At 42.4% G+C, this 24,175-nt stretch overlaps 1 protein-coding gene across 2 annotated transcripts in view; it reads right to left on the bottom strand.

The window, feature by feature from the left end:
* The window catches only part of dus2 (dihydrouridine synthase 2), a 109,710-nt gene that overhangs the window by 40,192 nt on the left and 45,343 nt on the right, over nucleotides 1–24,175 (bottom strand). For both annotated transcript variants that reach the window (XM_060837733.1, XM_060837734.1), the window contains exons 8-9: nucleotides 5,772–5,837; nucleotides 3,833–3,903 (exon numbers count right to left, since the gene is read on the bottom strand). In XM_060837733.1, the coding sequence (XP_060693716.1) occupies nucleotides 3,833–3,903; nucleotides 5,772–5,837 (137 nt within the window). The remainder of the gene's footprint in view (nucleotides 1–3,832; nucleotides 3,904–5,771; nucleotides 5,838–24,175) is intronic.

Here is a 24,175-nt window from a genome sequence, read left to right as displayed (position 1 = left end):
CAATAGTAGTAGATTCCCCAAGTTTAAGTGTATCTAAGTCGTCATTGGACAGGCATACGGACATACATGGAATAGTGTAGGTGGGTTGGGCTTCAGATTAGTATGACAGGGCGGTGCAACATCGAGGGCCAAAGGGCCTGTACTGCGCTGTAATGTTCTATGTTCTATAAGCTGGGGCTGATTTCCCTGGAGCATGGAAGGCTGAGGGGTGACCTTACAGAGGTTTATAAAATCATTAGGGGCACGGATACGATAAATAGACAAGGTCTGTTACTTGTGGGTGGGAGAGTCCAGAACTAGAAGGCATAGGTTTAGGGTGAGAGGGGAAAGATATAAAAGAGACCTAAGGGGCAATGTTTTCATACAGAGGGTGGTACGTGCATGGAATGAGCTGTCAGAGGAAGTGGTGGAGGCTAGTACAATTACATCATTTAAAAGGCATCTGATGGGTACATGAATAGGAAAGGTTTGGAGGAATATGGACCAAACACAAGCAAACGTAACTGATTAGTTTAGGATATCAGGTTGGCATGGACGAATTGGACCAAAGGTCTGTTTCTATGCTGTACATCTCTCTGACTGGTTTTGAAGTGGAGCCAATTGTAATCTCCGCACTTCACTTATACCAATTTATCATCAATAAGAGAGTGGTGAATGTCACAGAATCACCTACCATCACAAATTTTCAAAGTTAGCAGCATCATGTGAAAGCTCTAACCAAACTGAGACTGTCCCAACAAACCTGATGGAAGAAATATGACAACAATGTTTTGATTTAAACATTGGATGGTTGGTACAAAGTGCCTCAGTCACGGTTCCTTTGTGAAGCCCCAGGAATGCCAAACACACTATATTCCAATTGATTGCAATCTCACAAACCAGATCTACAAAGAAGGCCTTCTGTCTGAGTAATGTGTGCGGGAAGTCTGCTTTAATAGCTCCAGGTCAGCACTGAACCAGACTCAGTTATGCAAACTGTTACAAAGGGCAGCAATACCTTCTTCCATCCAGGGGTGGCACTGGTTAGACATGAGCTGAAACCTAGCTCCAACACGGTCTCTCTGGGTTAGTGCTATGGAATGGCAAATGGGGCAAACTCTTCAGAACTTCCCCCAAAGTATCACCAACGTCACTTCGACAACCATGAAACAAAGAGCTCAGAATCGCTCACCTGCTCTGTCACCCACCTGCAAAATGTGCCTTTCCTTGCCATTCAACTTAGATTGTTCGAGGAGAAAGTGAGGACTGCAGATGCTGGAGATCAGAGCTGAAAATGTGTTGCTGGAAAAGCGCAGCAGGTCAGGCAGCATCCAAGGAACATGAGATTCGACGTTCCTGAAGAAGGGCTTATGCCCGAAACGTCGAATCTCCTGCTCCTTGGATGCTGCCTGACCTGCTGCGCTTTTCCAGCAACACATTTTCAGCATTCAACTTAGATTGTCAATTGACAGCCCAGTCCCCCTGTTTAACCTGGGCTAGGGACTGATAAGAAGCTGATATGCCTTTTGAATTTTTACAATCTTTGAAAAGATCTTGATCCCCTTTCTATTGCCTTTTAATTATTTGCATTCACTTGAACTTTTTAATTCATTACCATTTTCGAGAAACATGTCAGAGTAACTACACAAATGGTCTGTTCCAGTCGATGCATGCAGATGCAAGCCAGTAAGCCTTGTTCTGTGGTGTAACAGACAGCAAAGCCTCTTGGGAATCAGAATTCCAAGGCCAACCTCATGAATGGATGGCAAGGTGAGTGCTTTCGTACTGCAACAAATGTGATGGGAAGAAAGTTGAAGCCTCCATCATCACGATTGGTAACTCCAGACTACAACTCCTATGTAAAACGTATATGATGCCACAGCAACTTGGACTTCAGACAGTAGCATGCAGTAACACATGTTGGAGAGACTTCATTTAACACTGCCCCGTTGAGTGGAGTTACTATATCAGGACTGGAAACCTTTAGCATTCCTATTTCTATTATTTATGCCTACACCTGCTGCCATCACCCCAATGATCCTGTGCAGGAACCCCACATTGCAGGCTCATATCAGAGTGTGTAAGACACAGAAAGGGCATGAGTGTGAGAGATTTAGAGAGAGAGAGAGAGAAAAAGAGAGCGAACAAAAGAGCATGAGAAAGAGTGAGGAAGAGGAAGAGTGAGAACATGGGAAAGAGTGAGAGCAAGCAAGAGAAAGAGTGAGAGTGAGAGAAGGCGAGCAAGGGACAGAAAAAGTGATAGCAAGGGAGAGAAAGAGAGAGAGCACGCAAGAGCAAGAGAAAGAACATGAGGAAAAGAGTGAGAGATCTGCAGCCAGCCAGGGAGGACAGCCCCATGAAGTGATGACTCTAGCAGTAGCAGTAAGGAGGGTTGCTGCACGGCCATGTTTGAGTCACAGTGCAGCGAGGGACAAGCGACTGCCTCAGCAGGTGGCCAGACCTCCTCAGCGAGCAATGACTTTCACTCCTTTGGTGCAGACCCTGAGCAGTAGCCCCCGGGCTGCATTCTCTGAGGGTCCAACTACAGGAGGGATTGGAAGTTGCGTGTGTTTAAATTTAGAGTACAGTTATTACTGTATTTCAACTTAGGATAAAAATTAAACATTTCCCATTTTATTCCTTCTAAGGAAGACATTAAGGAACTACCTCCATCTTTAACACTGATTGCTGTGGAAATCAATGCTTCACTTGAGTCATGACTAAAGTCATAATTTTCAGGAACTTGAAGTGAGGGCACCCTGCACCACTAACACAACAGCATAATCTATGACCGAGGCATTACCTCCAACAGAACAGCAATACTGCCTGCTTGAGTCCTTACCAAGGATCAGTAACCATTACTCATGTGTTATGACACGATGTCAGCCTAGGCATTAATGCTGTTGTCTAGACAACAGTTTGAAAGTAACGTGACCAGCTTGTGCCAGCGAACAGTTCCAATTAAAGGTCTTCGACATGCCAACTACTGATAAGCAGTGCTCTCAATTATCGGGGTTTTGTCCAGGCAAGTAGGGAAACAATTTAATTGGCTCATGAATCACAGTTAAATTAGCATAAAGTTGTCAAATATGTAAAACAAAGGTTGCTAACGCAGACAGTAGTCAAGATTTGCAGTGTCTTCGCACAAAGAATAATGTAAGCAGAATGCAGAAAGGAACTTATAATTCGTGTGGATAGTTCAAATACTGAGGTAAAATACTAAAGCTGAAGCAATGTGCAACCTCTTCAATTCAACCTTTATTTTATGTGTTTCTTACATGAGCCAAGAAAGATTAAAATGCTAAATTTGATGATGATGGCTCTCTAATGTCCACCTGATCAAACACCAAAAGGACTTCCGTTTACAGTTTCAACCATAAGGCAACATATTCCAATTGCAGCACTCCCTCAACGTGAAAATGAACTGCCAGTCCAAATTATGCGCTCAAGTCCTGGAGTGGAGTTCATGATCAAGTACCTCAGAGCTGCAAGTAAATCAAGCTGATAGCTGGATATTGAGGAAAGGCCTCTATATTATCAGAGGACCCTCTGCCACACCAGCTTCATACTTTTGTATTTTGCTAATTCGGTCTTCTTACTTATGAATGTGGAGGGAGGTGAAGTGGTATTAAAGTGCATTGTTAACACATGCTAATTAGTCACCTCACTGAAAGCTGCAGAATTCCAATCTGAAATGAACTAAATACTAGTTCTGAAAGTAACTGGACAATAACACAAGCCATCTCCTCAAACTTCTCAGGTGCTCAATCCATTTCACTCAATAAACATTCCTATAACTTAGTTTATTCACGAAACCAGCAACCATAGCAGAATATCTAGAGTTCGCTTTTACCTTCCATGCACTGCCACAGCTGCAACCCCTGTTCTTTCAATACGTTTCACAAGGTTAATGGTGTCCTCTAGCTGCAAAACAAAATTAAAGAATCATGAGATTGAGGGCTAAACATCTGTTTTATATTCTGCTTCTTAATTTGACGAATGACACTTTAAATTGTGAGTGTCACCATTAATATGCCTTTTAAATGTCAACCCAATGACCACAGAATTGTAAACAGCATTGTTTGGTGACCTTTGATTGAATATCTGCTGCTGCCATTGGGTTTGAAATAAAATCAAAAGTGCTGGAGAAACTCAGCAAGTCTAGAGCATATATTCTACAATTTCGAGACCAATACGGCTCTTCTGACATTGTTTAGCAGGATTACTGAGCTAGTAGTGGGAGGTGGTTGAAGAGAGCTCCTTTTACAGTATACTCATAGGCCTCGAGGGTGTTTCCGAAGAAGAATTATGACGTTTATTGATTAGAAATATTCAGCAGTTGGTTCGGAAATGGTAGCTAAGGGAGAAGCTCTGATCAAACAATCGCTGGGACTGTATGCTGCTGAGGTACTGCAGATGCTGGAGATCAGAGTCAAGATTGGTGCTGAAAACGTACAGCAGGTCAGGCAGCATCCGAGGAGCAAGAAAAGTGAGATTTCAGGCAAAAGCCCTTCTTCCTGATGAGGGGCTTTTGCCTGAAACGTCGATTTTCCTGCTCTTCGGATGCTGCCTGAGCTGCTGTACTTTCCCAGCACCAATCTTGACTATATGCTGCTGAGTTTATTCTTAATTTTCTTTCTGGTGTATCTAAAGAAAATGTGGATATCACATTTATAGAGGTAATTATTATATGAACATTAAATGATGGTCATACTGGTAGTTCCTTCATGGTTACAGTAGCAGAGTGAAAAGCATCTTTCAGCGGAAATGCAGGCGATTCACAGTTAGAGATACTAGCAAAGCATATACAAAGATGTGGATTGGCCATGTTAAATTGCCAATAATATCCACAGATGTGCCGTGGGAAAGGCAGGGTTACAGGGACTGGGTAGCAGGGTAGGTCGAGGTGGCATGGGGACTTGATGGGTTAAATGGCCTGCTTTCACACTAGTGATTCTACAATCTTCTCTAAACCAAAAGCAGCTTTTTTGGGTTTCAAATTAAAGTTGAGCCAGATTTTCTGAGGATTTGCAACTGGATTGCTACTCTGCCTAGTTTGTTTTTGTACAAAACCAGAGAGTTCCTCATTTTGGAGAGGAGATTTCGATGAGGCCTCCCTTAGAAACAAGCAGCCGGAATGCAACACTGTCAGGGGAAGGTAAACCAAGTCTCCTTTTCATAGCAATTAGCTGACATACTCTCAAATAATTAAACTTCATGCAGAAAATCAGCCAAGGTTGTTATTTGTGATTGTAAACAAGGAAGAGATCACTGCACTTTAAAGCACTTGAGCAGTTTCTGACAGATACAAGGCTGAACTCGAGTGGAAGGCTTTAATTTTGTCATTCTTGGGCTGTAAGCCCCACTGGTATGATTAATGTTCATCACTGATCTGTCACTGCTTTTGAAGATAGAGTGTTCAACCATCTTCCTGAATCAATGCAGTTGAGAATTTGCTCAGCTACTTCAGAAGGAAGCTCAGAGTCAACCACACTGATGTGTGTCAAAGAATATTAATGAAGTATTTGGGTTTTTTAAAAAAATTCAAAACCTTTGCCCTCATTTTTACTCCTTCCAGCATTTTTATTTACTTATTTTCAATTCAAATTTCAACTGAACGGTTGGATTTTAATTTACTTCCTCTGGGTCGCAAGTTCAGTTCTTTGGCACCCCAGACCAGTAATGACCACATGACTGCAGCTTTTCCATTAGTTGCAAAAGCAATAAAAACAGATTATGAATGTGCAAGTTACTTTAGGAAGAAGAGGAGGAGAAAACACCGAGTTGCTTACAGACGGCAAAATTCGAATTTTGCAGGTCACTGGCTTTGAAATTCCTTTGACGAGAGTGGATAAGATCTGAAATTGGAGTACAAAAGTGTACAGTTACTTTAGTGCCATTATTGATAACTCCATCAAATTGTGATCTGCTATAGACTCTATGAGGAACAGAGTGAATAGATCCGACAATTGGTGTGAAAGGAGCCACGTACAATAGGCACACTGCCTCTGATTGAAAGAAGGGCTGCACCCAGGTTTGTGCTTCCTGCTGATCAGAGCCTGTTGAAACCAGGCACCAGTAACCATGCTGCAAATGTGTTGCTGGTCAAAGCACAGCAGGTTAGGCAGCATCTCAGACGAAACGTCGAATTCTCTATAAAAGGTATGAATTCAGATTTCTCCAGCTTCCTCATTTCCCCTCCCCCCACCTTGTCTCAGTCGGTTCCCTCAACTCAGCACCGCCCTCCTAACCTGCAATCCTCTTCCTGACCTCTCCGCCCCCACCCCACTCCGGCCTATCACCCTCACCTTGACCTCCTTCCACCTATCCCACCTCCATCGCCCCTCCCCCTAGTCCCTCCTCCCTACCTTTTATCTCAGCCTGCTTGGCTCTCTCTCTTATTCCTGATGAAGGGCTTATGCTCGAAACGTCGAATTCTCTATTGCCTAACCTGCTGTGCTTTGACCAGCAACACATTTGCAGCTGTGATCTCCAGCATCTGCAGACCTCATTTTTTACCAGTAACCATGCTCTTATCTGGCTGCAGGCACCAGCAGGGGAGGCCACAGTTATAACATCCTAGCACCCACTATAAACTGGCTTACACTGGCACAAGCAAACACTAAATTCACCATCCCACCCCATTAACTCACGTTTTTCATAAGAGTTTGTGGTTTGCTAATTCATTATAGATGGCAATTAAAAGTCAATCGACTGTTTTGGATCGGAAGGCCCGGCTGATTTCCTTCACTAAAGGACTTTATCTAATTAAATCGATTAATTTTTCATGAGTTGAGAGCTCTGAATTACTAGGCCAAGAATAATTGCTCCACCCACCGTGATTTATCTTTAGTGTTATAAAACAAGATTCAATTCTAATGTCCATAATTTTTGGTGGCTCAGAGTAGACTCTCTGATCATTCTCCCAGTCATGCTGTATTCCAAGGGGACTGCCTATCCATTGCAACCATGGCTGGGATCAACAGGTTTTTACAAAAGTTGTGAAATCAGCAAAAAGCTCCTTTCATTCACCGTGAAACTATGCAACCTGAAGGAACTATGGAAAGTCCCAAATACTTGGAGAGTCATAGCAAAAGTCAGAAGAAATTAATCAGAAACAAATGTGTCACGAGATGGTGATCTCAGCGCTGACAGGGGAATTGGCGTAACAAATACATTCACACGTCCAGAAGTACAATATGAAATCACAAAAAGCAATAAGGTAAAAATCTTGTTTTTGTACCAGCCAACACTCAGGATAAACTAAATTAATCCCCCACACAGTGTAACAATTAGAAACACTCCAGACGCTGTTTCTCTACCCAAGCGAATCCCAGTGACCTGAACCAGCCAATGCTTCAGAACACAAGGTCAGAACATTCACAGCACCAATCCCCAAGGTAAATCAACAAACAGCAAAACTAAAGCTTACTTTCAAATCTTCAACCCTCTCACATCTACTACTTGGTAAGTATCTAGTCAGATCTGCTACAAAGGTACATATTTTATATATTAAGAAACCTGGGAACTCACAAAGCAAATTGCACAGGGACAATGATTAAAACTAAGTTTATTTCCATTTTGATTCGTTCATTTGTATTCAGAGAATGAAGTTTTGCTTATCGTGCATTTGTGCTGAATTTCTACTAAGTGGTAGTTTGAATAATATCTGCTAATAAACACTGTACATACTTAAAACTCATTAATTCTCAATCACATTTCTACTACACAATTTTGTAGATATATGCAATATACAGTCAACTGAATAATATTTGTCCCATGTGTATTATGAATAAATTTGACAATTGTTAACATTATTCATGAACATTAACAGCTTAAAAAATCTCCACACAATGAAACCACCTTTTAACAAAAAGTGTGATTTTAATCACAAATGATATGCAGATGATGTCCAATTAAAGTTTACAGATTTCCATTGTCACATGAATTATCTGTCTCACTAAAAACACAACGTTAAAAATCCCACAACACCAGCTTATAGACCAACAGGTTTATTTAGAAGTACTAGCTTTCGAAGCGTCGCTCCTTCACCAGGTGGTTGTGTTTCGGAGCAGTGTTCTGAAAGCTAGTGCTTCCAAATAAACCTGTTGGTCTATAACCTGGTGCTGTGTGATTTTTGACTTGTCCACTCCAGTCTAACACTGGCACCTCCAAGTCATAAAAACACAGTCTGACTCGGGATCAGAAACCAGTAAGGAACACTACCTTTTTAGAGTTGAATTGACTAGCTGTTGTAATAGTGATATTAAGGCCTGAGTATTTTGGGAAGAGCGCTGTCATCAATCCTCCTGCCTGTATTATTCTAAGGGCTTTCCAGTAGTTTGTGGTGAAAGACGAACCACAAATGAGTCTTAGGAATAAGACAAGACATCTGAGTAACCATACACAGATAACATTATACACCTGGTAACATGAGGCTGAATATCATGATGTCTCCAGTTATGGCTGACATGTAGTGTGTGATCATTCAACCGAAACTCTCAACAACTTCAGGAGTCCACAAGTATATGAAATAATGCAGCAATCTACAGGCTGCAGCAATTTAAATCAACTGCAATGAAGTAATAAGGACCTCCACTTTTACACTGTTTCACTGTGAAAACCTCTAAAAATGATATCTTGTTGAATGTAGTACAATTGGGTTTTTAAATAATTACTGCTAAACATCTTCACTGAGAAACTAAATCTTATACTTGTGGAACATCAATACAAAGAGATCAGCCGCGCTCTTATCGAATGGCAGTGCAGGCCCGAGGGGCCTGTTTACCTTCCTAATTTGTATATTCGTATGCAAGTTGTACTTCAGGGACTGGAACACAATCTAGGCTGACACTCTGGTGCATCTTCATGGCCAATATGTATCTCACAACCAACTATCAGGGGACATCATGAAGTGAATTTTAAGAGGGAGTCAATTCTGAGAACATTTGGTTTGAAAAGAACTGTCTCACAGTGGTAATACGATGGATCGGGTGTAACTGGATGATAATGGGACTGCTGCCCTTCAACAAAAGGGGGCTTGTTGTCCAGAGTCACTGGGCAATCGGAAAGCCAGCAGCTGCAAAAAGTCCCCATGCCTCTCTATCTCAAAGCAATATTACACTCCGTATTTGCACTACAGGGAAATTCATCCATTTCAAATGAATGAATCACACCACCCCAAAACAGTCAATAGGCCCACTATTTACGTGAGCACCTTTTCCTCTAAAAAGACCACAGATAGTGGAACAGGAAGAGGCCATTCAGCCCCTTAAGCATGCCATTTGTTTACACCATGGCCTAACTGCATTTAAACTCCTTCTATCTGTTCCCTAACTATCTTGTCACTCAAGAAACCTAATGAATAAAATTGCCAAGAATTGTCACCCTCGATCTGTGTGCTCCCACCAAAGGGAACAGGTTCTCCATTTTAAGTACTTTAATTGAAGAACCATATTAAGAACATAGTTTGTAAAATCTATTGCCCTCAAAGTTCACAGGGCAAGGTTTGCATCAGTGTGGTCAGAGTACAGTTTAATTTGTGTGCACCAAGAATCACGCAATTTCCTTGGAATTATAGAAGGCTTAATGAAGTGGAAAACTGGTGAAGCAAGTTTAAAAATATATAAAATGTGACTTCTACGTTGTCCATTGAAGAATGTAATTTTCCACAATTCCGATATTATAAGTTGCATTAAGTTTATTTCAATTGTATGTAAGGACCATGCAGGTTTATGCTCCCAACCCCAACTCTGTTACACGGTAAAATTGCACAATTCCAGCATTCTTTCATTATGGAAATCTCTAACTTCTAAATCCAAATTGCGCTCTGAATGGCTTGGCTTGACAGGAAGATGTGGTGATAGTAGAGATCATTCTTGGTTAGCTTGCACCAGTCACAATCACGTCACATCACACACACATATTTCCAAAGAAATGCAACGTAACCACATTGTTGTTTCCCCTCCTGTCCTTTACACAGCTCAGGTCACCTCAGTCCAGCTCACCCAGGTCACTCGTGCTCCCTGATTCTGAGCTTGTTAAATTTCACTACTGGCTCCTTCAGCATTTCAAAGAACCTAATTAGGCTAGGTTCCTCTAATTAGCCAAGCTCCTAAGCTCATACTCCTTACACAATGAACTATTCTGTGTATCTTTTTCAGACTAGATTAGATTCCCTACAGTGTGGAAACAGGCCTTTCAGCCCAATCAGTCCACACCGACCTTCTGAAGAGTAACCCATCCAGATCCACTTCCCTCTGATTAATGCACCTATCACTATGGGCACGGAGGAAACCCACACAGACACAAAGAGAATGTGCAAATTCCACACAGGCAGTCGCCCAAGGCTGGAATTGAACCTGGGATGCTGGTGCTGTGAGGCAGCAGTGCTAACCATTGAGCCACTGTGATCTATTTTTCTAATCAACCTGTTTTTGCTGTTATTCATCTCTGGACCAGGTGGGACTCGAACCCAGCTCTCTCTGTCCAAGGGTAGGGACTCTACAACTGCACCACAAGAGGGCTCTATTTTCTTCCATCCATTTATAAACTTGCCAGAGTAAATGATACTCCTTGTAAGGCTTAATTAACTTTATTTATTTATTCATTCACAGAATGAGGACTAGGCCAGCATCTATTGCCCATCCCCAATTTCCCAGAGGGCAGTTAGGAATCAACTACTTTGCTGTGGGTCTGGAGTCACATATAGGTCAGATCAGGTAAGGATGGCAGTTTTCCTTCCGAGTGGGTTTTTCCTGACAATTGGCAGTGGATTTGTGGTAACTTTAGACTCTTCATCTTTAAATTTTTTTTTTGTAAATATATTTATTAGCAAATTTTTTTAAATTTACAAACATATAAAATTATTGAAAAAAATCAATAACAAATATCAGTATAATAAAAAGAAAAAAACCCTGCAAATTACAATACAACAACTATCTACTGACTACTAACCTACCCAATAATACAAAGCAAACCCTAACACTGTGCAAAGCAACACCTAAAAAAAGAAAGAAAAGCAAATAAAAACACAAAATGCAGAACAGCTATGCTCGGCGCAAAGCTCCCAAACAGAAGAATGGGATATTGTATATATACCCGTATTAACTCAGGAGACCCCCCTCCAGGGCCCAGGGCTTGACAAATCTAATCATCCTAGTTAAACAAATGCCCCAGTTAAGATGACTGACAAATCTATATCCAAACAGCTCAAGTAGGGCTGCCATGTCTTATAAAATTTGTCTGTTGTGTGGTGCACCATGTTTGTGAAAAAATCCAAGGGAATGTGCTCCATAATTAATTTCTGCCATCCCAGCAAAGCCGGCGGGTTCTCAGATACCCAGTTCATCAGAATTTTCTTCCGTGCACAGTGTGCAAGAATATTAAATAGTTTCTTCCCATGTCCATCTGAAGATGGTAAATTCGGTAGACCTAAGAGGAGAGGTATCAGATCTACTTGGACTTCAGTCCTCAATACCCTCCCTATCTCTCCCACCACAACGCTCCAATAAACACGGAGCCTCTTGCATGTCCAGAAGCAATGGGTAAGAGTACCTACACTAATTTTACATTTGGGGCACACTGAAGATGCCCCTTTTTTAAACTTCACCAGACGGTCTGGTGCCAGATGAGCCCTGTGCAGAACTTTTAACTGCGTAGCCCATGTCCTGTTACAGATTGAGATCTTTCGAGTATGCTCCCATATGTTCGCCCATGTTTCAGAAGAGATCTCCACTCCCAGCTCTTGCTCCCTGACCTCACATAACTGGTTAATATTTTGCCAGGCCCTGTCACCCAGCAGGCGATAGAGGACACTAACCGAAAGGGTGCTTGTGGAACATAGCAACAACCTCTCTGTATTGGGCTGTTAGGGCTTAGTGAGAAGTGTAGTCTCTAACCTGAAAAAAATGGAAAAGATCTCTGCTGGGCAACCCATACTTGCAGCTCAGTTGCTCAAAAGACATCATAACCTCCCCCTCAAACACGTTTCCCAAACTAGAAACTCCCCTCGCTGCCCATAGTTTGAACCCTGAGTCCATCATCCCTGGTCGGAACCCTGGTATGCCAACTATAGGTGTAAGTGGCGAAGTCTTGGATAAGCAACCCTCACTCTGATGCATCGCCCCCTCCATGCCTTGACTGTAGTAATGACAATGGGGTTCCGGTAGTGGTCCATAACTGTCCTCATCTTATCCATGAACAACAGGTTAATAAGAGGGGACTTTGTCTGGGAGACCTCAATATCCAGCCTTTTTGAGTTTGGATCATTACCTACCCAATCACAGACAAAGGACAGCAGGGAACCTAATTGATACCTTCTGATGTCTGGGAAATCAGCTCCTCCCCCTCCTTGAGGCAACTGCAATTTAGTAAGTTTGATGAGGGGCTGCCTCATGAGAGATATTCGGCCCAGCCATGAAATTGGAAGAGCCTCCCATCTCTGGAGATCTCACCTAATATTGTCGAGCAAGTGAGCAAAGTTAGTCTGAAGTAACAGATCAAACTTGGGGGTAATAAAAATGCCTAGGTACAGGAACCCTGCCCGTGACCATTTAAAAGGGAACGTCTGGCACATCCTTAAGGTTCCCCAAAGGCATGGCCTCCGATGTTGCAAAGTTGATCTTATTTCCTGAAATAGCTCCAAATGAATTGATACATTGTATCAAATGGGGTACAGAGGTCATCGGGGTCGATAAAAACAGAAGGACATCACCCGCATACAGTGTAATCTTGTGTGCCCTCGATCCCACTTCCGGCACGGTTATGTGGACGTTCTGATGAATGGCCTCTGCCTGCGGCTCTATCACCAACGTAAACAACAATGGTGAGAGGGTACAGCCTTGCTGACTATCCCTACCAATCCTAAAATTCCCAGACTTCACCCCATTGGTGATGACCGCGGCCAGAGGGTGGCGATATAAAACCTCCACCTACCTAGCAAAGACCCCACCCAACCCTAACTGTTCTAGGACATAAAAAAGATATGGCCATTCCACCCAGTTAAATGCTTTCTCTGCATCTAAGGAAATCACTAACCCCTGAATCGATCGTTGCTGACAAACTTGGACCACATTCAGCAACCTTCTAATATTATTAGAGGACCTACAGCCTCTTATAAAGCCTGTCTGGTCCTCTTTAATAATATGGGGCAACACCCTTTCCAATCTCAGCGCCAGGATCTGAATTTAATAGAGATGGGCTTGCATGAGGCACAATCCTCAGGAACCTGCCTCTTCTTAAAAATTAGGGAGATATCAGCTTCTCTCGAAGATGGTGGTAGGCATTCATGCATATAGGAGTGACTGTACATCTCCAACATCGGCCCTGACAGAATCCCGATAAACCCCTTATAAACTCACCCGGGAGACCATCAGGGCCAGGTGCTTTCCCACTCTGAAGTTGCCTAGCTGCCTCCTGTATTTCCTGAACTGTCAAGGGGGCATTAAGGAGAGAGACCCATTCCAAGGTTACCCCGGGGAGGTCCAGGTTCTTAAAAAAGGTCTCCATTTTAGCCCTCCAGTCCTCACAACCTTCAGACCGATACAATTCAGAGTAAAAGCTCTGAAAAGCCACATTAATCTTTTTAGCATTGTATGTAAGGATCCTGGCGCTGTCTCTGATTGCAGCAATGGATTAGGAAGAACGCTTTCTCCTAGTCAGGTATGTCAAATACTTCCCTGGCCTATCCCCATATTCGAATGTCCTTTGTCCAGCAAAAGCAAGTTCTTTCTTTGTGTTTTGTGTCAGTATTGAATTCAAGGCAGCCCGGAGGACGTGATCCGCTGTAGCTTAGTCACCGAAGACCGCACAAAATGTGCCGCCTCGGTGGCTTTCAACCACGTCTCAAGTCAACGCTGCTGTTCCTCCTTCTGTCGTTTCCAGCTAGCCAAATAGGAAATAGCTAAAACCCTAGCAAAGGCCTTAGCAGTCTCCCATAGCATTGATGGACTACTAGCCGTGCCTGAGTTGATAGGCAAGAATTCCTGAAACTCTTTCAAAAAGTATTCCACAAATGTGGAATCCTTAAGGAGAAAAAGGTCCAAATGGCAGTGCCACAAACCTAGCCCCTCACTCTTGGCCTTAACCTCCAAATACACTGCTGCATGATCAGAGATAGCTATATTCCCAAGTTTACAACCCATAATCGAATCCAGAAGGGCCGAGGGAGCCAGAAAGAGGTCAATCCTCGTGTGATATTTATATGGGTTTGAAAAAAAGGTGAAGTCCCTGCTGGTAGGGTGAGGACATCTCCAAATATCCACCAACTCCTCGCATAAGTCAACCACCTGCTTGGTCTGTGAAGAAATAGTTGGGGGCCCACAAGACATCCTGTCCACTATCGGATCCAAAAGACAATTAAAATCACCCCCCCGCCCCCGTGTTCCAAATGCACTCATCAAAAATTTGAGGGGATGCGCCGGAGGACAGTAGACATTTAAAACGCCATATTCCTCCCCATGTATCAGGGCTTTAAGTATCACAAACCATCCCTGCTCATCTTTCACCTGCTCTAATAATGTGAAAGGAAGATTTTTCTGGATAAGTACTGCCACTGCCCTACTTTTAGTAATAAAGGATGAAAAGAATACCCGGTCAGAACTCCCCTGTTGTAATTTCAGGTGTTGCCCATCATCCAGATGGGTTTCCTGGAACAAAGAGATATCAACCCTTTCCCTCTTAAGGCTAGAAAGCACTTTTTTCCTTTTAACAGGCGAATGACTTCCCTTAATGTTCCAGGTGCGACATTAAATAAGACACTTAGCCATATCCCCTCTCAGAGACCCTTGAACCCCTGGGAGGGAGAACCCTGCTTACAAAGCGCCGAGCATAAGTAAATAAAGACTCACAGAATCAAAAAACTATATATACAAAAACTACTCTATCATAACTATAAACAACTATTACTACCAAAAAACGACAAACAAAACCCAACTATAAAACCTTGAATGGAAGACTCTTCCCCCTGCCCATAGCACTCACCCTAACCATCCCCTCCTTCACAGCTCCTTCAAACCCAGACTATGCCCCAGCCTTAGGCCAGAAAAAACAACAAGGAGATGATCCTTAAATCAACAGACAAAAGACCAAGTCAGGATGAGCACTCCACCCATCCCTGGTTTCATGTCACCCCTACTTGTGACTAAAAGAAACAGAAGAAACAAAAAAAAGGGAGAGAGAGACAACAAAGAACATCCACAAAATTTCCCAACAGAAAATCCAGTTATTAAAAAAAAGGAACAACTTATTCCAAAGTCTTTTCCCCCCTTTCCAAAAAGGAAATTATTCGGGAGTTTGACTGAAGAAGGGCTTATGCCCGAAACGTCAATTCTCCTGCTCCTTGAATGCTGCCTGACCTGCTGCGCTTTTCCAGCAACACATTTTTCAACTCTACCTCTGCTGCCAGACATAGGTTCACATTAAGAAAAGGGTTTGGAGGAGAAGATGTTCCTTTCCAATTTTGCTTCCCCTTTCCAAGCTTCACTGAAGCTTACAGATTTCTGTAACTGGGGTATTTTGCCTGCAGCCAATTTCTGAATTGTTCCTGAAATGTTATTGCTATTGCAAGGTGAGCCCAATGACAGAGCAAGATCCCACACAAACCACCAGACAGACTTTTTTTTTCCAAAAATTGGCTTTTGGAGGGTTGACGTGTTTTGCATTCCCCTGATGATTTTTTGACATCTCATCCAAAGGTCAGCACCTCCAATAACCCAAACTTTACAGTGCACTGAAGTATCAACCTAGATTGAACGTTCAGGTCTGTTAACTACAGGCGGTGTCCTTCAGCTACCTAGGATTGGGGCGGCACGGTGGCACAGTGGTTAGCACTGCTGCCTCACAGCGCCAGAGACCCGGGTTCATTTCCCACCTCAGGCGACTCTCTGTGTGGAGTTTGCACATTCTCCCCGTGTCTGCGTGGGTTTCCTCCGGTTTCCTCCCACAATCCAAAAACGTGCAGGTCAGGTGAATTGGCCATGCTAAATTGCCCGTAGTGTTAGGTGAAGGGGTAAATGTAGGAGAATGGGTCTGGGTGGGTTACACTTCGGCAGGTCAGTGTGGACTTGTTGGGCCGAAGGGCCTGTTTCCACACTGTAAGGAATCTAATCTAAAAAAAATTACTGCAGTTTGTTATTTGTTGATGCTTAAAGAACAATGTGCTCAACAAATATCACACAAGTGAGACTTAGTCTCATCTTACAACAATGGAAAAGATAATACCTGTAAGCTAATTTGATCAAATAAACTAGCTGCACACTTAGCACAGCTAAAAATTGTAGATTAGGTGCTTTCCCAGCCAACCTTCAACAAATTGAAACATAGCAACAGATTTCACTGCAGCCAACACTGTCTGTTGGTAAGGCTTTTAATTACAGTGACACTTTGGACAGGGAGTTACTGTTCATGGGAGAGGAAATTACCATAGCGCTTATGAAGGGCGAGCAATGTTAAATGTCGTTAGCCGATCAGAACAAAAAAGATTATGCGGCGCAGAATCTGAAGCAAACAAGGTAAATTAGAAGCAGATCCAGAAAGGGAAAGAAAGGGAGGGAAAGAAAGATTCAACAGCGAGAGAAAGACAGGGAAGCAACAAAATTTCTTCCCTGTGCCTTTTTATTATAGAAAAATGCTAAATAAAAACCATTTACGTTTGTTCCAGAAAGATAACAGCCCATTATCGTGGGAAACTATTTGAAGGATTTGGAAATATTTAGATGAACTGCAAAAAAACACATCACAACAGTTACTACATTCCCTGTTTTCCTATTCACCTGCTTCTGTACTGTAGCCTGGCAATCATTCAGCTCCCTTAACCAAGTAATGATGCTCAGTACAGACAGGACATTTTTCTTTAATTTGAACTGTTGAATCCCACACCTTCCCACTGCTTTTTTGACTAAAACACTAATGGATACAACACTATAATGAAACCATCTTTGAGAAAACTAAACAAAGTTGACATCTTCTGCAATGATTTGTTGGCAATTATCCCAATAGTAGCACAGAGGACAGCCTTCAAACTGAGAGAGAGAGAGAGAGAGAGAGAAAACAACCTTTCAGCACACTTTCTCATGGACATGGAGATTACCTTGGAAATGTCATACCCCTCTGAACTTCCAGTGAATCATCTTTAATTAAAAACGCAGATTCAGAAGGAAGAATTTGTTTAATTTTGCTACTGGGAACATCATCTGAACTGCTTTATGGCATAAGCCAACATGTATGAAAACAGCATAAGGTGATGTACGTAGCCCAGAGAAATGATTTATGTGGTCAGTCTTGCTCTGATTGATGTTGGAGGTTATCCATCTTTCTGCAAACCACCTGAAGACCCTGCATTATTAAACAGTTATGAGGGGAAGTAGGGCATTCAACATCGGGTGAACAGTTCAATGAAGTCAAAGAAAATGGCAGAACTATTCTTAGTCTGGAGCGGCTCTGAGCAGCATACAGGAATGTTCTGCTGACATGACATTCAGAATCTCTCCGCACATCATGTTTTATGATATTTTGCAAAGGCAGGACTAACTTTTGTGAGCCCTCCAGCCTGCTCCACTATTTAATCTGATCTGATTGTCACCTCAACTCTACATCTCTGCCATCCCAGATAATCTTTCACCTCTTACCTGCCCTGTTGACCAAACATCTATCCACTTCTATCTTAAGAATATTCAAAGTCTCTAATTCCATTGGATTTTAAGGAAGTTCTAAAGACCGATACCCTCATCGAAGGCTCCTTATTTTGCAATCAGTGATTTGTGGTTCTAGATTTTAACACATTCTGTCCACATCCTCTCAGTCAAGTCCCCACTGAATGTTTTAAGTTTCATTCACACTCTAAACTCCTTGCCTGTCCAACCTTCTATCAGAACCTGGCCACTCTAAGTAGTCCTCTTCCCTGACGTGTTCTGAAGCAGGGTCACTGGACCTACCCATTACCTCTGATTTCTCTCCACAGTTGCTGTCAGACCTGCTGAGATTTTCCAGCAGTTTGTGTTTCGGAATTCCAGCATCCATTGTTCTTTTTGGTGGTTTTTTTTGTCTAGTACATAAGCTCCTAACTTTTATATTTAATTTGTGTCAAAATAAACAATGATATTCAATAAACTTTGCTCATGACTCACTGCATCTGATTCCTGATGAAGGGCTTATGCCTGAAACGTCGAATTTCCTGTTCCTTGGATGCTGCCTAACCTGCTGTGCTTTAACCAGCAACACATTTTCGCTGCATCTGTACACCGGTTTTTTGTGATTCATGCACTAGGACACCAAGATCCTAGATTTAAGAGCTCTGCATTCTCTCACTAGTTAGACAACACACTTCTTCTTATCTTTCCTGCCAAAGTTGACAATTTCTAATGTGCTTACATTATATCCCATTTACTACATCTCTGTCCATTCACGTAACCTACGTATATCCCATAGTGGCCCCCTTAAGCCCCTTCACAACTTTCTTTGCTATCTACCTTTGTGTCATCAGCAAACTTAGTCACCATACCGTTGATCCCTTTATCAAAGTCATTTGTATTAATTGTAACAGGTTGAGGCCCCAGCACCGAGTCCTGCGATATACCACTTGCCAAAAATAAATTACCCATTTATAATTACTGTCTGTTTCTGGTTAGTGAGCCAGTATGCAACATTCTACACTAGAAGATTTTATGTTCTACAATAAGCTTTGATGTAACACTTTGTCAAATCTAAATGCAATACACTCTTTGGTCCCCTGTTATCCAGAGCTCATGTTACTTTTTCAATGAACTCCAGTAAGTTGGCTAAATATGATTTCCCTGTCACAATCACATTGACTCAGTCTGATTCCCTTGAAATTCTCCAACTGCCTGGTTATATCTTTAACAATATTTCTATGACAGATATCAAATCTGTTTCCAGTTTTCCGTCTCCCCACCCCCCACCCCCGTACTTTTTGAACAAAGAGGTTACACTTGCTGTATTCCTGTCAAATGGAATCTTGACTGAATTGAGGGGTTTTGTAAAATCAGAACCAAAGCCTCAATTATCTCAGTAGTCACTTCTTTTATAATGCTTTGGGATGAGGACCAGCTGGATCCATCCACTTGTCAGGCCACAGTTCCAACAATTAACTCAGTAACACTCCCTGGTGATCATAATTTTCCCAAGTGCCTGCCTGCCTTCCACATCCTGTCTTAGTTATTTCTGGTATGTCACTCTACTTGTATTTTCTGAAGTGAAGACCAATTCAGCAAAAAAAAATTCAGATCATCTCCTATCTACTTATTTCCCAGTATTAACTTCTCAATTCACTTTCTGTTGGACCAATCCCCACTTTGTTAACTCGTTTCAAAAAATATTTACAGAAACTCTGATTTTATATTTTTGGATGGTTTTCACTTCTAAATCCAGTTTTTAAAAAACTCTTTAATAATTGTTTTTTGCGATTTGCTATTTTTATTTTTAAACATACTATTGAATCTTCTGCCCTATCACTTATCTTTACACAATTATATTCAATTTGCCAGTTCACTTTAGCTATCTGCTTTCATGACCTTTTAAGTGCCATTATTTAAAATACAAATTGGATTCACTCTTTTCGCCCTCAAATTCAATCTAAAATTTAATCATTTAATGCTACCCTCCTTTACTCTGAGGACAGGAATGAATCCTATCTCATTACACAGTGCTAGATCTAGAATATGGGAAAATTATGATCACCAGGGAATGTTACTGAATTAATTGTTGGGACTTTGGCCTGACAAGTTGGGTCCTGCTTGGTTCCAGAAAACACCACTCCAAAACTGTTCTATGAACTCATCTAGACTACCTTCGCCCATCTGATTTTTCCAATCTATTTGTAAATTTAAAACTCCCATGACCAATGTGGTACCTTGTTGACAATCTGTTCCTTTATCCTTGGAGTGCATGGAGCTGGCAGCCATAGTGGCTGTTCCTCAGTATTCTCTAAGAAGTTGGTGCCTACTGTCCAACATGGAGGCCCAATGCCTGTCCTGAATTTCATGTTGAGAATTCTTGTTGCCTAGCTGGTTCGACAGAAAGCTGAATATTACTGAGGTGATAATTTGGAGATGCTGGTGTTGGACTGGGGTGTACCAAAGTTAAAAATCACACAACACCAGGTTATAGTCCAACAGGTTTAATTGGAAGCACACTAGCTTTCGGAGCGTCACTCCTTCATCAGGTGATAGTGGAGGGCTCAATCCTAACACACAGAATTGATGGCAAAAATTTAGTGTGATGTAACTATAAATTCTGTGTGTTAGGATTGAGCCCTCCACTATCACCTGATGAAGTAGCGATGCTCCGAAAGCTAGTGTGCTTCCAAACAAACTTGTTGGACTATAACCTGGTATTGTGTGATTTTTAACTTACTACTGAGGTGAGTTGTGCCGTCAACAAGGCATTTAACAAGCAATAATTCCCCGATAGTTGGTAATTTGACACTGCCCAGCAGAAAACCCACCACACCAACTCGGCAGATATATGCAGCAAGATGCTCCTGACCTTGAGAAAGGTCCTGTTGGATATCTCATCTGATTTAGCCACAAATCTCACCACAGGCCACATCACTCAGGCCCATGTAAAACTCCTCCAAGTCTCTCTTTCACATTGTTTCATTACTTTTGTGAATGCATCAATTTTCACCCCAGAATCATCACAGAATCCCTACAATGTGGAAACAGTCCATTTGGCACAACAAGTCCACACTGACCCTCTGAAGAGTAACCCACCCAGACACATTCCCCTACCCTATTATTCTACATCTGCCCCTGACTAAGGCAGCTAACTTACACATCCCTGAACACTATAGGCAATTTAGCTTGGCCAATTCACCTAATCTGCACATCTTTGGACTGTGGAAGGAAACCAGAGCACCTAGAGGAAACCCATGCCGACATGGTGAGAATGTGCAAACTCCACACAGTCACCTGAGGCTGTAATCGAACCCAGGTCCCTGGTGCTGTGAAATAGCAGTGCTAACCACAGAGCAACCATGCTGCCTTAAAAAAGGGCATCCCTTAAAGTGCTGCTCCAGGTAATCATTGTTGAAGCATCTATACATTATTAGCCCAATTGTTGTTCTAACACCATTGATTTAATCTGAAATCTCAAAATCAAAACAACCGGAATCAGTAAATTTCACCATGTAAAATTGCTAATCTATATTATATCAAGCTATAAATAGTTGTCAGGTTACATCGTGTGGCTTTCCTTTCAGATTACAGATGATGACTTTGTTCTGCTTTATTCGAGACTAATTGTTTATCAGCATCGTTTCTACACCTCTTACATCTAAAAATTGGCATGCCATTATTCTTGGCTGACTGGAGCAGTTGAACTCCTGCAGTTATATTCAGTGCTCCACCCATTGGGAACACATCAGCCCTTACTTTAGAGAGAAACCTCCCCTCGTCCTGCAGACATGTTAATCCATTCCCTATTTTTGATGGCATAGGCCAAGTTGTTCTTGCATTAAAAGGGGTGCTCCCTCAAGACAGCATAATAGATAATGATTTTAAAGTTTCAGAGTCATAAAGCATGCAATCTAGCCCTTCAGCCCAACTCGTCCATGCTAACTAGTTTTCCTAAGCCAAACTAGTCCCATCTGCCTGCGTTGGCTTATACCCCTCGAAACCTTTCCTATCCACATATCTTTTAAATGTTACAATTGTACCTGCCTCCACCACTTCCCTGGTAGATCGTTCCATATATACCACCACCCTTTATGTGAAAAGGCTGTCCCTCATGTCTCTTTTAAATCTTTCCCCTCTCACCTTTACCGTAAGCCCTCTAGTTTTGGACTCCACTACCCTGGGGAAAAGAACTTGGCTATTCATCCTTTCTGTGTCCCTCATGATTTTATAAACCTCTACAAGGTCATCCCTCTGCCTCCTACACTCCAGGGAAAGAAGTCACAGCCTCTCCTTGTATCTCTCAGCCTCCTGTCTCGGTAACATCCACAACGTATTTTTATCACTGGCTGGCTATCAGTTACTACCCATCCCTAATTGCCCCTTGGAGATTCTCTGCTGCAGTCCATTCACTGTGGGTTTATCCACTATACAGTTAGAAAGGTGGTTCCAGGATTTGGATTCAGTAACAGTGATGGAACAGGAAATATTTTCCAAGTCAGAATGGTGAGAGACTTGGAGGTAAATCAGTGCGTTGCACCAGCGTAATGTAGGTCATATTTTATCACTTTTCACTTTTTTACAAAATAAGCACATCACTGCTTATAAACTGCTGTGGGAACCCCACAGGTCATGAAAGGTGCATGAACGCGACCACAGGTTATTGAGAGAGGCAAGAGAGGATATTGCTGGAGCAGTGACCAAGATCGCTGTGTCCTCGCTAGCCACTGGACAGGTCCGAGAGGACTGATGAATAGCTAATGTTGTTCCTTTGTTCAAGAAGGGAAATGGGGATAATCCAGGAAACTGTAGACTGGGGAGTCTCACAATGGTGTTTAGGAAGATATTAGAGAGAATTCTCAGGGATAGGATTTATGCACATTTGTTAAAGCCTGGCCTAATTAGGGACAGTCAGCACACTTTGTGCAGAGCAGGTTATGAAGGGCTCATGCCTGAAATGTCGATTCTCCTGCTCCTCAGATGCTGCCTGACCTGCTGTGCTTTTCCAGCAACACATTTTCTGCTCTGATCTCCAGCATCTGCAGTCCTCACTTTCTCCTCCGCAAAGCAGGTTATGTCTTGCTAACTTGTCTGAATTTTTCGAGGAGGTGACAAAGGTGATTGATGAGGGGACATCAGTAGTTGTTGTTTACATGGATTTTAGTAAGGCTCTTAACAAGGTCGGCTCATCCAGAAGATTAACATGCATGGGATCCACAGTGACTTGGGCACATGGATTTTTTTAGATTAGATTAGATTACTTACAGTGTGGAAACAGGCCCTTTGGCTCAACAAGTCCACACCGACCCGCCGAAGCGCAACCCACCCATACCCCTACATTTACCCCTTACCTAACACTACGGGCAATTTAGCATGGCCAATTCACCTGACCCGCACATCTTTGGACTGTGGGAGGAAACCGGAGCACCCAGAGGAAACCTACGCAGACACAGGAAGAACGTGCAAACCCCACACAGTCAGTCGCCTGAGGCGGGAATTGAACCCGGGTCTCTGATGCTGTGAGGCAGCAGTGCTAACCACTGTACCACTAGAATTGGCTTGCCCATAGAGGGCAGAGGGTAGTGGTGGAAGGGTGTTTTCCAGGCTGGATGTCTGTGATTAGTGGTGTTCAGCAGAGATCCATACTGGAACCTCTGCTGTATGTGATATACATAAATGACTTGAATGAAAATGTACATGGGTGGATTAGTAAGTTTGCAGATGATTCAAAGATCAGTGGAATTATGGATAGTGTAGACAGTTGTCAAAGAATACAGCAGGATATAAATCAGTTGCAGATATGGGTGGAGAAAGGGCAGATGGAGTTTAATCCAGGCAAGTATGAGGTGCTGCACTTTGGGAGATCAAATGTTAAGGAAAAGTACACAGTTAATGGCAGGGCCCTGAAGAGCATTGATGTACAGAAGGATCTTGGGATTCAAGTCCATAGCTCCCTGAAAGTGGCCACACAAGTAGACAGGGTGGTAAAGAAGGACACTTAATTTTATTTGTCAGGGCATCGAGTACATGAGTTAGGATGCCAAGGTGCAGCTTTATAAGACTTTGAGTATTGCGGTCAATTCTGGTTGCCACATTACAGGAAGGATTTGGAGAGGGTGCAGTATGCTGCCTGGATTAGACGTTATGAGTTATAAAGAGAAGCTAGTGATATTCAGGTTTTTTTTCTCTGGAGTGGTGGAGGTTAAGGGGAGACTTGATAGAAGTCCTTAAAATAATGAGATGCATAAACAGGGCTGGCAGTTAGAACCTTTTTCTGACAGTTGAAATGTCCAATACTTGGGAACATGCATTTAAGGTGAGAGGGAGAAGTTCAAAGGTGATGTGGGGGCAAGTTTTTTTTTACAGAGTTCGATGTGAACCTGGATCTTGCTGCCGGGGTGGTGGTGGAAGACAGATAATGACAGGGGCATTTAAAGGACTTTTAGATAAGTATATGAATATACAAGGAATGGAGGGATATGGACTAAGGATAGGCAGAAGGGATTAGTTTAATCAGGAGTCATGTTTGGCACAACATTGTGGGCCGAAGAGCCTGTTCCTATGCT

The sequence above is a fragment of the Hemiscyllium ocellatum genome, chromosome 17, assembly GCF_020745735.1.
Source record: "Hemiscyllium ocellatum isolate sHemOce1 chromosome 17, sHemOce1.pat.X.cur, whole genome shotgun sequence".
In the NCBI taxonomy this organism is placed as follows: domain Eukaryota; kingdom Metazoa; phylum Chordata; class Chondrichthyes; order Orectolobiformes; family Hemiscylliidae; genus Hemiscyllium; species Hemiscyllium ocellatum.
Note: the sequence above shows the minus strand (reverse complement) of the source record. Positions and strands in the feature narration are given on the sequence as shown.